Source organism: Meles meles, chromosome 5, assembly GCF_922984935.1.
Source record: "Meles meles chromosome 5, mMelMel3.1 paternal haplotype, whole genome shotgun sequence".
Taxonomy (NCBI): Eukaryota; Metazoa; Chordata; class Mammalia; order Carnivora; family Mustelidae; genus Meles; species Meles meles.
The window spans coordinates 71,059,204-71,072,166 of record NC_060070.1 but is presented as its reverse complement, the minus strand read 5'-3'; the positions used below and the strand labels follow the sequence as shown (position 1 = coordinate 71,072,166).

Genomic DNA, 12,963 nt, shown 5'->3' with positions numbered 1-12,963 from the left:
CCCCCACTGATCAGGGAGCCCCATGCAGGGGCTCCATCCCAGGACCCTGGAATCATGACCTGAGCTGAGGGCAGACGCTTAACCACCTGAACCATCCAGGCATCCCTAAAGCATTTTTTTAATATGTTGGTTTTTAGCTGTGCTGTGAAGTTTATACAAATATTGAAACCTTCTGGAATTTCCCTGAAGAGGCTTTTTGTTTTGGGTTATTTTAGAAGAAAACAAATAGCCAGATCATATTAAAATTTGACTATTGTATTATTCTTGTTACCTGTGTTTTGATTAGTATTTAACGTTTGTCTACAGTGTCCCGGAAAAGGACTTTCATCTCTTGATGCTATTACTATTTGACATTTTTCCCTCTCTTTTGATCGTCCAATCACTGAAGTGCTATAATCTTCCCAAACAAGTTAGTCACAGCCATGTAACTCATTCAGTTTCTCTTTGCTGGGCTAGAGAGAGGAAGGAGTACAGCTGTCTTCTAGTAAAACAGGTTTCTACGGCTAATGGAGTCTATGCTGGCTTTACCAATGGAACAGCCTGTTGAGAGGAGCAGTGTTAAGAAATATAAAATAATTTGTATTGTAAGTATAATTTTTAATGTTAGTCTTTGTAGCCTTTTTTTTTTTTTTTTTTTTTTGACAGAGGGAGAGAAGGTCACAAGTAGGCAGAAGGGTAAGCAGAGAGAGAGAGACAGTGGGGGAGCAGGCTCCCTGGGGAGCCTGAGGTGGGGCTAGATCCCATGACCCTGAGGTCATGACCTAAACCAAAGGCAGAGGCTTAACCCACTGAGCCACCCAGGTACCCCTAGTCTTTGTAGCTTTATGACAATGTTAAGTGTATAAATCCCCATTTATATTTGTGTTGCTATTTAAGTGTAAAGTTTTTAAGTGATTGTACGTAGCTTTATCCCTTCTGACAACTGTGATGCCAGTTAATATTTTTAATCATGTTTTGCTTAAGAAATATGAGTAACAACAAATTAATATTTGATGAATCTAAAAAGTGGGGATCTGTGGTGAAACACTTGGCAGCATTGATTTTAGTATGATTATAATCAGCCCCCCAAGTCACCCTTTTATACTGCATGAAGTCTTTAAGAGTAGAGAGTTACTCTGAGTAGTCCATCCACTGCCTTGGTTTTCTCACCACCCAACCATTCTCTGATCTGTTTGTTATTACTGTCCTGATAGTCAGTCCTTCCTCTGTCCTTGTCCTGCTGTGTCTCCATAACAATAATACTACAGCATATGATCATGGTGATAATGATGATGATGGTGATTATCATTTTAATTTTCTCATCTCCTCATCTCGAATTATTCTCTCCTCTTGCTTTCCTGATGGCATTGATATGATGAAGTTCTTGAACCTAGGTGAGGTTCGGTGGGGTGAGGTCCAGAGCCAATGACCAAGAAAGAATTCTTGAGACATCTTTGGTGCAAAATGGTGGTTTATTAAAGCACGGGGACAGGACCCGTGGGCAGGAAGAGCTGCTGTTGCCCCTGTTATCCTGAGAAGTGACTGATTATATACACAGGAGTTGGGTAGGTAAGAACAAAGGGGATGATATTTTCTCTAAGGAATTTTGGAAGCAAGGTCTCCAGGACCTTGAGGGGCTAGCTATTGTTGGGAGAAAGGTTATTTACTGCTAGTAGTAAAAATCTTCTTGTGAGACCCTTTAGATGTATATCAGTGGGCCATATGCTTGGGAATGATTTTCAACGCTATCTTGGAGATCTAGGGATAAAGTTTCACATTTATCCTATCAAGTGTCCTTGTTAGTGAGATTTGGGTTTAGAAGAAATTTAACTTTATTTAGGGCTTGAGGAACTGAGTTATTTGCCTCTGGAAATTGTGCTATTGTTAAGATAGCCTCCTTGTTGTAAATAAATCTCTAGGACATTGGTAAACCAAGGGAGACTCCTGCCTTGCAGGATTGTGATCTCTGCAAGTTAACTATTTGTTTCTCATTTATGGCGGTCAGGGGTGCCTGAGGAATGTCACACATATTATTACTGAGGGGAGAGGGTGGAGAGGGGGTGCAAGGTGCCAGCTTTTGCTTTGTCCTCAGCCAGCCTCATCAGATAGGCTCCACTCTCATGACTTTTCTCTTTATCTGCATTCTTGGCTGATTTCTCTTTCTTCTCTTTGCACATTGCAATGTTCAGTGTTCCACTGAACTCTGTCTAAAGATCTTCTCTGTAGGCGATTTCATCTTCTCATGATTTGGGGGGAAGATTTTATTTACTTATTTGACAGACAGAGATTATGAGCAGGAAGAGAGGCAGGCAGAGAGAGAGAGAAGGAGAAGCAGGCTCCCTGCTGAGCAGAGAACCCGATGTGGGGCTTGATCCCAGGACCCTGGTATCATGACCTGAGCCGAAGGCAGAGGCTTTAACCCACTGAGCCACCCAGATGCCCCTCATCTTTTCATGATTTTTTAAAAGTGACATTCTCAACCAAGAATTTCAAGCAAGCCAGGAGGTCTGACTTCTCACTGAGTTTGCGTCACACAATTTCAAACCCTTTCTTGCTGACTTACTGTCCAGTATCACAAGGCAAAAACCAACTGATTAATTTCTCACACTCAATCAGGTTGCAGTTTTCTCCTTAATTCCTTATGTTTATTAATGTCACCACCATTCTGTCCCTCAAGCATTGTTTCTAGAAGCAAAGGAAACAATGAGCCCAGTAACTATAACAAAGTAAACTGTTAAGATATTCTATTTATTCATTATCCTTCTGGGAACTTTGGAGTGTTCACTTCTATGCCATTTATTATATTTATGCCATCTTATAAATTTAAGAAATTATAAACCCCTTGGAAGCAAAATTTTGTACATCATTCATTTTCCTTCCTTGTATCCTTCTAATGGTTTACTACTATATATAATAGAAGCTCAGTATTTTAAAATCATAGTTTCAGGGTACCTGGGTGGCTCAGTTGGTTAAGTGACTGCCTTTGACTCAGGTCATGATCCCAGAGTCTGGGAATCAAGTCCCCCATCGGGCTCCCAGCTCCACAGGGAGTCTGCTTCTCCCTTTGATCTTCTACGATCTCATGCTCTCTCTCACTGTCTCTTTCTCAAATAAATAAATACAATCTTTATAAATAAATAAATAAATAAAATCATAGTTTCAAAAGTACTCTGTTTCCAAGTTTTAACACAAGCTTCATTCAAAAAACTTTACCTGTATCTACTGTGTTCTTCTTAACCCTCTTTATTCAGCCATCTAAAGCCAAATATTGGATTCTCAGTGGTTTTTGGAGTCCAGAGCTTCTCCTCTCTCTACCTTCTCGATAGTTTAAGATACATATGCACCTCAATATCAAGAAGCTTATTCTGGGGATGCCTGGGTAGCTCAGCTGGTTAAGTGTCTGCCTTCAGCTCAGGTCATGATCCTGGGGTGCTGGGATCCAGTCCCACATTGGGCTCCCTGCTCAGCAGGGAGCCTGCTTCTCCCTCTGCTGCATGTGCCATCTCCCTTGCTCTCTCTCTCTTTGACAAATAAATAAATAAAATCCTTAAAAAAAAAGAAGCCTATTAAGAATTACTACATATTTAAAGGTAATGATTATATGAGATTAAAAATGAACCTTTTTCTTGAGGAACTTACAGAATAATGAAGGGAAGAAGTAAAAAAATAATATGGAGAAAGTATAATCATGAAAAAACAGACACGAAGATTTAACAGGAGGAAGTTTGAGAGGATCCTAAGGACAGCTAGATGCTGGTTATTTTCCCATCAAATTTGAATGGTGAAAGGACCAAAGATAGGATATAAAACCAAAATATACCAATATGTAAATCTATGAGGTTTACCATAGGACTATGGTAAATCTATGCATGAGGTTTACAGTAGGACTGTTTCCCCGTTTCGCCACTTTGTGTTCCCAGTCTTGGTCACCTGTGGCTTTTGAGCATCATAACGAGGTTATGATGACTAGTACTAGTTACTTACTAGTACTAGTACTAGTTACTAGCTACTTAATAACCATTTATGTTCACTTTTCCCCCTTCATTCTCTCCACTGAATCCATACCTGCTGGAAGGTCACTGAAACCTGGGCTAACTTGCAGATTTCATTAAAAAATCATTTTTACAGCATTTTAAAGTATTTTCTCAATTGTTGAATCCATTTCTATGATAAAGGTTAACCTAGGTTAATTTCCCAGTTGATTTTTAGAGTGAAAACAAACACAATGTTTACATAGATCTTTACTATCTAAGCAATTTTGATGTTGTGAGTTGTTTTTTTTTTCCATTTTATTTATTTTTTCAGCGTAACAGTATTCATTGTTTTTGCACAACACCCAGTGCTCCATGCAAAACGTGCCCTCCCTATTACCCACCACCTATTCCCCCAACCTTCCACCCCTGACCCTTCTGTTTTTTTTTTTTTTTTTAAGTCAGAATGAAGGGTATTGGTGTTTTAAGATACCTTCCTCAGTAATTTGTGGGTCTGTTGCATTCATAGTTTATGGCTATATATTATGCAAGTTCTGTTATCCAGCGTACTTATCATTGGACTTACTGGGTGGGGAAAAAGGTCAGTGGGGAGAATTCTCCTTAACTATATCACAGTTTAATTCCAGGTATCGCATAAATTCCACTACACTGAAGAACCTGGTCAGCAGCAGAGATAATAAATGACACACACAATCTTTGCTCATAGAACTTTCACCTCATTGGTCTGAGCTGTAATCATAGCAGATCAATTGTCAGTTAATTATTTGAAACTATATTTTTACATGGGTTAGATATTCTCATACCTCGGTAGGACAGAGCTGGGCAGGGAAGGGGGAGGTGGGAACCTCTGCTCCTGAGGAGTGAGGTAGTTAAAAATTTCACAGTTGAGGAATGCTTTTAGATAAATGATCTCCAAATCGGTATCTAGTTAAGAATGAGAAATGGGCAAAGGTAAATCGTTCCCATGGTTTCATTCATACTTTAACTCTATTTGGGGTTAAGCTAACCAGGACAATTAGCTAACCATTGGTTAAGCTAACCAATGTATCTGAATTTGAAGTTCTGTAATGTAGCATTTTAAAATTCTTCCCAAAGCTTTCTTATTTTCAGACATTAAAAAGAAAAAAAGTGGGGCGCCTGGGTGGCTCAGTGGGTTAAAGCCTCTTCCTTCAGCTCAGGTCATGATCCCAGGGTCCTGGGATTGAGCCCCACTTCAGGCTCTCTGCTCAGCAGGGAGCCTGCTTTCCTTCCTCTCTCTCTCTGCCTGCCTCTCTGCCTACTTGTGATCTCTGTCAAATAAATAAATAAAATCTTAAAAAAAAAAAAAAGAAAAAAGTACATGCCCCTATCATTGTTGGATCTGGTGTGCTCTGTGTCCTTAATATTGACTGAGAGAGGGAGGAGGGTATCTTTGTACCTTTTTGCATTTTTTTTTTAATTGTAAAGGTCACTTTTCCTTTTTTTCATAATAGGTTCTTCTTGCTTTGTTGGTGATTGTGTCACTAGGATTGGGGCTGGGGCTTGGACTCAGGCGACAAGAAGAGCAAGGTATACTCTTGGTGTTCTCTCAACATGGTTCCTTATATCTCCTTTCTCCTCACCTTTACCCCTTGAAACAGAAAGCTCCCCTTTCTGGAGCTCTGCTCTTCTAAGTGGAGCACTCTCTTCCCAGGCCTCTCCTTTTCCCACGTTGCCCTTCCTAGGAGCCCACATCATGGTGAGCATCATCCACTCTCATTTCTGGACTTAACCCTTTTGCCCTCACTGGCTCCTGTGAGATTCCTATCATTCCTGTCTGTTCCCTTTTATTTGTCCTCACTTTTGTGGAGGACTCTGATAACTGGGTCAAAGACTCCTGTCCCAGCCCCTACTCTAATCATTCTGATCTGCTGATAAAGTTGGTCTGGAAAGTTTTGGTTGCTTCCCTCCCAGGACCTCCTGCCATGTTAGTACTGCACGCTCCCTGAAATCTATTTCTTGGTTAGGCAATGCCACAGTCTTAAATGTAGTACAGAGTAAAAGCTTCACATTTATTTATTTTTCCTCATCAGAAGCAGAGAAAGGGACGCCTGGGTGGCTCAGGGGGTTAAGCCTCTGTCTTTGGCTCACACCATGATGTCAGGTGTGATATCTCTCTAGGATAGATCTCTCTAGGATAGAGCCCGGCATTGGGCTCTCTGCTCAGCGGAAAGTCTGCTTCTCCCTCTCCCTCTGTGCTATCCCTCCCACCTTCTGTCAAATAAATAAATAAAAACGAATCTAAAAAAAAAAGCAAAGAAAAAAATAGGAGATAGAGGTCCCAACCTATCAGTTCATATCTCTTTTGCCATATCTGCTCAGTATGAACAGTACATAAACCATTTAAAAGCGACTCTATGAAAAGCATTTTCTAAATCTTGTTATGTATCATTTTGGTACTTTTACAAAGGGGAGGTATGAGGTCAAATGTTAGGTAATTTATTCTCCTTTTTAATTTGGTTGATTCAGTTCTGGTTTGACTTTCCTTGGGAAGGTCTTATTGCTTCTTTGTGTAGGGAGACTCTTGGTGAGATTAATAGACACTTTCCCAGGTATGTTTTCACTTAAGAATTAACACTCAGTACTTGTGACATAACACGGGAACACGGTGGAACTGGAAAGGTGGGCCTTACCTGGAAAATTACTGTCTTTTTTGGGGTCGCTTGGCTGTTGGGTTTCTGATCTACAGTACCAGTCCTAGACCTGACATATGTAGGTGCCACTTTGCTAATTATTCTGATGTTCGTGTGCACAGGAATGCATCACTTCTTGGTTCTCTTATCCCCAAATCATGTAAATTAATTGGAAGAGGAATATAGTAATCTCTGAATAAAATCTCTGATTATTTTGGCTCTTTCTCTCCCTTCCTTTAGTACACCTACTGGCTGGCTTCCCAGTGTCACTGCTCCCTATTCTTGTCCTTTTATCTTAGGTTGCCAGCCCTCATGTGGCATCACCCCTTCCCACTCACAGTCTTGGAACTTAACTCCAGCCCCTCCTTTGCCAGCATCCTTAAAATAGTCATCCCCTCATTCTTCATGACTGATTCCTAATCCCCAACCCGGACCATTTTCACCATTCTCCACTCCAATTAGCCCCACTTTTCGTAAGCATAGTATGTTTTTTCTAGTGTGAGTTTTTAAGCTATTTTTCTGTTTGAGTTTTTATGTGTTCTTACAAATTTATTCATTTATGTGCACATAATATTCTTCAACAATTGGGCACTGACTGTATGCTAGGTACAATTTAATTACTGGGAATGCAGTGGTGAAGAAAATGGACACATCCATCTGAGAGTTTACAGTCCAGCAGGGAAGACAGACACTAAAAATATAAATAAGCCAAATATATATATAATATGATAAGGAAAGTGCTAAGGGATAAGTAAAACTGAAAAGATTATAAAATATGGAGTTAGGGTGGGGGGAAGAACATTCCAGGCAGGAGGAAAGAACAAGGGCAAAGGCCTAAAGCAGGATCTTGCCTGGCAAGTTCATTTAAAGAATAACAAGGTTGGTGAGTTGGAACTAAGAGGACAAGAGGGAGAGTAGTCATAAAATGAGATCAACCAAAGGACGGAAGAGAAGCCAAGCCAGTGAGGTTGTCAGGTCCTATCTGGCCATAGGCTTTCATTCTGAGAGCGATGGGAAGTGATTGGAGTTTTGAGCAGAGAAGTGACATGTGGTGGTTTGCTTTTTCACACACGCACTTAGGCTGCTGTGTTAGGAGTAAATGGCAGAGTGAAATCAGGAGATGTGAAGACACCAGTTAGGGAATTATTGCAATAATCCACACAAGCTCTATGTCTTCAACTAGGGTGGTAACACTGTAACTGTGAGAAGTATTTGGATCCTGGATATCTTTGGATGTGGTAGACAGATGTTATTCACAGAATGGAAATGGAGAAAGAAGTCAAGAATGACTTCAAGATTTTTGGTATGAACATCTGGAAATACAGAATTCCCAAAATTGAGATGGGGAACGCTACAGAGAAGCTGATTTGGAGAGAATAATCAGGAACTCTGCTTTGGACATGTTAAGTTTGAAATATATCTACTACTAGGTGTCCAAGTGAAAGCCAGAAGGTAGTTGGATATATGAGGTTGACTTTGAATGGAGGTCCTATATGGACATTCAGTGCGACAGTTATCAGCATCATATATGGAATTAAAGCAACGTGACTGGAATACACTAACCTTAAAAATAGGGAGGATGTGGTTGGGGGTGCGGCATGGATGAAGTCTAAGAAGAACTGGTCAGGGATGTGGGAGGAAAGCCAGGTGATTGTTGTGTCCTGGAAGCCATGTGCAGAAAATGTTTCAAAGTAGGACAGTAAATATAGAAATGTAAAGGCCTTATGTATAAATGGTATATAAATTTTTTTTGGTTACTTCTTCACTGAATGTTTCTTAAGATCCATCTAAATTGTTATGCATTCTTCAATTCTTTGGCATCTATCTACTTACTAGAGTAGAGCTTTTTTAAAAAAAAAAAGATTTTATTTATTTATTTGTCAGAGAGAGAACATAAGTGAGGGAGCAGCAGGCAGAGGGAGAAACAGGCTCCCTCATGTGGGACTCAAGCCCACACTCTGGGATTGTGACTCGAGCCAAAGGCTGATGCTTAACTAGCTGAGCCATCCAGGTATCCCAACTAAATAGTACTTTTTAGCATGTATAACAATATACTATTTGACCTATGCGTACCCCCCCTCCAACCAGTGCTGGATACCCAGGTTGATTTTAGTTCCTTTACATCACTTCCATCCTGCAGGTTTCCTTATGGACCTGTGTGAGATTGCTTCATCATCCATCATCTACCCAGGAATAGACTCCTAGGTCTTAGGGTCTGTATTTTAACTTGGGTGAGTAGCCACAGTTTGCTTTCTGGAATGGCTGCTTATTCTCTGTCTTTACCATGGATCCCCAGCCACCAAGCAGCCCTTGGCATTATCTGGCTCTCTCATTTTCGGTAATGTGAACTCAGTTATAGAGTGATATCTTTTTTAACTTTTATTTCTCTGCCCTGCTGCTCCAGTCTGTGTTCATTGCACTCTTCGTTTGTTTGGTGTTTCCTTAGACCCTCCATTGTGTTGGATCTCACTATTTTTTGGATCTCTTTATTTTACTTCCTCATTTTGCTAAAAAAAACATCCTTTAGTAGCTTCTTAAAATAGGATATTTTATCTTTGATAAAAGATACAACTTGAGTTCTTATCTATCTAAAGACATTTTCATCATCCTAACCTAACATTTGATAGTTTGGCTAGATACTGAATTCTGAGATGAACATAAATTTCCTCTAGAAATATGGAGACATTGCTTTCCCATCTTCTGGTTTTCAGTGTTGCTTTTAAGAAATGTGATGCAATTCTGACTTGTGATCTTTGGTAGATAGCTCATGATCTCTCTCTGGGAACTTTCAAGATCTCTTTATCCCTATTGTTCTGACCCCTTTGTATGAGTTTTGGCCCAGGAAATGTTGATGTAATAATTTATACTTTTCAGTTCTGGGAAATTTTATAATATGATTTCTTTAATAATATCATTGCTATTTTCTCTGTTTTCACTTTCAGGTACTACCTTCCTTTTAAAGGTCAGCTATGTAGCAGCCTTGATTGTATCTGCAATAACTCTTTGCCTGTGAAACAATGTAGCATATTCAGTCTTGGGGATTAGGGCGTGAAATCTTCTCTGAAACCATCATTCTGCATACCACACCCCTCTATTGAATTTTTCGTTACTGCTTTCATGTTTTTGTTTCGAAGAGTACCCTGAACATTATTTCTCTTTTTGAAATTACAGCTTTCTCATTTCATGGATACAATATTGTCTTTTCTGAAGATCTCACTATTAGCTGTGTGTGTGTGTGTGTTTAACTCTTCTGTTCCTTAAATTGTTTCCTTTTCAGTCAAGTTTTCTTTTTCTGTTTTCTTTTTTGTTTTGGTCTTTGTTTTTATGTTGGATTGTGTTTTGCTATCCTCAAATGTTTGATAACCATTTGTTCACATTTGTGAGTATGGCGTGTTCATCTTTTCTCATCCTAGCTATTCTCTATGTCTGCCTCTGTGGTGAAAGCTACTTTTCCTAAATTCTTCCAGATTATAAATCTTCTATCAAGTGAGAGGTGGGGTGGATCATTGTTGCTCCATCTCCATACTTAAAATGAGTTTCACTTTATTAAGCCTCTGCCTGTCTCTCCTACCTTCATCTAATGATGCCTGGTGTTCTGAGTCTAGGAACTCTCTAGAGTCCTGGGGAAAAAATCACCTACTATTTATCACTTTGCACTGATGAATCATATATCACAATTTAAAAATGTCTGTTTGTCTGACCTAGTCTGCACTAGGTATATCTTCTGTGTGCTTCTACGAACATCTAGCTCTGAGACATCAAATAACTTGTTTTTTTTTTTTTTAAGATTTTATTTATTTGATAGAGAGAGCGAGCATGGGAAGGAGGGGCAGAGGGAGAGGGAGAGAATCTCAAGCAGACTCCCTTCTGAGCACAGAGCCTGACATGAGTTCGATCTTACAACCCTGAGATCATGACCTAAGCCACAATCAAGAGTTGGGTGGTCAACTGACTGAGCCACCCAGGTGCCCCTCAGATACTTCTAAGCACTGTTTTCCTTATTTCCTCAGCTCCTACAGGCAGTTGCAGGAAGAAATGCTTCGATTCTTCATTCAGAGGACTGGAGAACTGCCGGTGTGATACAGAATGCAAACACAGAGGCGACTGCTGCTGGGATTTTGAAGACACCTGTGTGGAATCAAGTATGGATTCTGAGGATAAGTTCATCTAGCATGTTGGTTGTGCTGTCATTAACGCATGTCTAAGTGCTCCCCACACATCTTGTGTATTGGTTTACTAGGGTTGCCATAACACAGAATCTGGGGGGCTTAAACAACAGAAATTCTTTTTCTCAGTTCTGGAAGCTAGAAATCCAAGATGTAAGTTTCATCAGGGTTGGTTCTTTCTAAGGGCTATGAGGGAGATCCATTCCTTGCCCTTCTTTTAACTTCTGGTGGGTTATAAGTCATTGGCAGTCATTGTCTTTTGGCAGCATAACACCAAAGTCTGCCTTTGTCTTCACAGAAAGTTCTGTTGTGTCTTCACAGTCTTCCCTGAGTGTGTGTGTGTGTGTGTGTGTGTGTGTGTGCATGTCCAAATTTCCCCTTTTTGTAAGAATACCAGTTGCACTGGATAGGGACCACTGTAATGACCTCATTTGAACTTGAGTATCTACAAAGATCTTTTTTTTTTTTTAAACATTTTATTTATATATTTGACACACAGAGCACAAGCAGGGGGAGCAGCAGAGGAAAAGTTTCCATGTTGAGCAGGCAGCCCGATATGGGTCTTGATCCCAGGACCCTGAGATCATGACCTGAGCTGAATAACCTACTGAGCCACTCAGGCATCCCAACAGAGATCTTTTTCTAAGCAAATCACATTCATGGCAATGTGGGCTAGCACTCCAGCGTTTTGAGAGGACACTATTCAGCCCATAACAGCTTGGGTACAGGATTATTATTTCCCCTTCTGCAGTGCTAAACAGAGTTCACACTTGATTTGACTGAGGTTGAGGACTAATGGTCTCCAGTAGACGAAATGCCGTATGTGTTGCCGGAAGTACACGTCTTAATGCAGTTTCACTGTGGCTCAAATAAATAAATCATCTTAATCAGTTTCATTGGCAGTGGTTCTCAGGTTTCAGGGTGCATAAGGCTTACTTGGAAAGCTGGTAATCCTTGGTGATTCTGATGCTGGCACTCCACAGAACACAACTTGAGAAATGCTGTTCTCTGGATAGAAGAGAGAGTTCTCAATGTTTAATTTTTTAAGAAATCAGTGAAGGCATGTATGTCGGGGGTTAGCTAGCGGTTCATAGAGTAAAGATTAGAATAGTAGAGCTTCTTACATTATATTTTCTGAAAAGGGCAAGGAGGAAGGGGTAACTTAGTATAGATAAGATCTCTATTCCCTTTACTTAATCTCCCCAAATCCTTCCTAAGTAAATGATAAATAATGGACAATGAAGACCTCTATCCAGGACAAAAGCACACAGCAGTCACCTGTCTGATGCACTTGTCTAAGCACAGGGCTGATGTTGATATTAGACACTGATTCCTAGCAGACGATGCTAGGAAATAGCCATGGGACAGCCTCTTGCTGTTTTTAGCACTGATGTGTATTTACACTGATCTTATACCAAGCACAGAGCCTGGGAGAGCAGCAGAGGCCTGGTGGAGACTCATTTTGCCCTCTGCCACCCTCAGCTGGGAGGTGCCCTGACCTTCCTACATTCTTACAGACCTCACCCTCTTCCTGTTACTTCTGTTGCACTGCCTCTTCCTTGCTGCCTGTCCTTAAACAAAACTGCTCTTGGGTGGCACCCATCACCAGTGGGTCATCTCAACTGGGAGCGTCTACTTTTGGGTGGGAATAGAGCCAGTGTTCAGAGTCTCTCCAAACTCAGAGAGGTGCACCTGCCAGGCAGACCAGGGCTGTAGCTTATAAAACCACCTTTCTCTCTGCCGCTCCTGCCAAATGAAGACAAGGGATGCATTGTCTCCTTGTTTGTATTATCTATTTTCATTTATTAATGCAGAGAAGCCAAGAATTTGACCTTACAACAATCCAGGGGTAAATGCATGGAATTTACGTTTGCTATTGGATACTGAAGTATTTAAGTTAAATGCTGGGAACTGAATTGTGTGCTTTTCCAGCTCAAATATGGACATGCAATAGATTCCGTTGTGGGGAGACCAGATTAGAGTCCAGCCTCTGTTCTTGTTCGGATGACTGTCTGCAGAGGAAAGACTGCTGTGCTGACTACAAGAGTGTCTGCCAAGGTAAGCAGAGGAGGTTGACCTGTTTGCCTCTGTGTGTTCATTGACCCCAGAGCTGGCTGACCCAGGCTGCATAAATTGAATCAAGTCAGAGACAACATGTTTACTATGGCAAAAAAT

At 40.6% G+C, this 12,963-nt stretch overlaps 1 protein-coding gene across 2 annotated transcripts in view; it reads left to right on the top strand.

Annotated features, from left to right (window-relative positions):
• Positions 1 to 437: 437 nt before the first annotated feature.
• ENPP3 (ectonucleotide pyrophosphatase/phosphodiesterase 3) overlaps positions 438 to 12,963 on the top strand; it is a 74,921-nt gene continuing 62,395 nt past the window's right edge. For both annotated transcript variants that reach the window (XM_046004466.1, XM_046004465.1), the window contains exons 1-4: positions 438 to 584; positions 5,444 to 5,519; positions 10,633 to 10,764; positions 12,721 to 12,846. In XM_046004466.1, the coding sequence (XP_045860422.1) occupies positions 507 to 584; positions 5,444 to 5,519; positions 10,633 to 10,764; positions 12,721 to 12,846 (412 nt within the window). In that variant the 5' untranslated portion in view covers positions 438 to 506. The remainder of the gene's footprint in view (positions 585 to 5,443; positions 5,520 to 10,632; positions 10,765 to 12,720; positions 12,847 to 12,963) is intronic.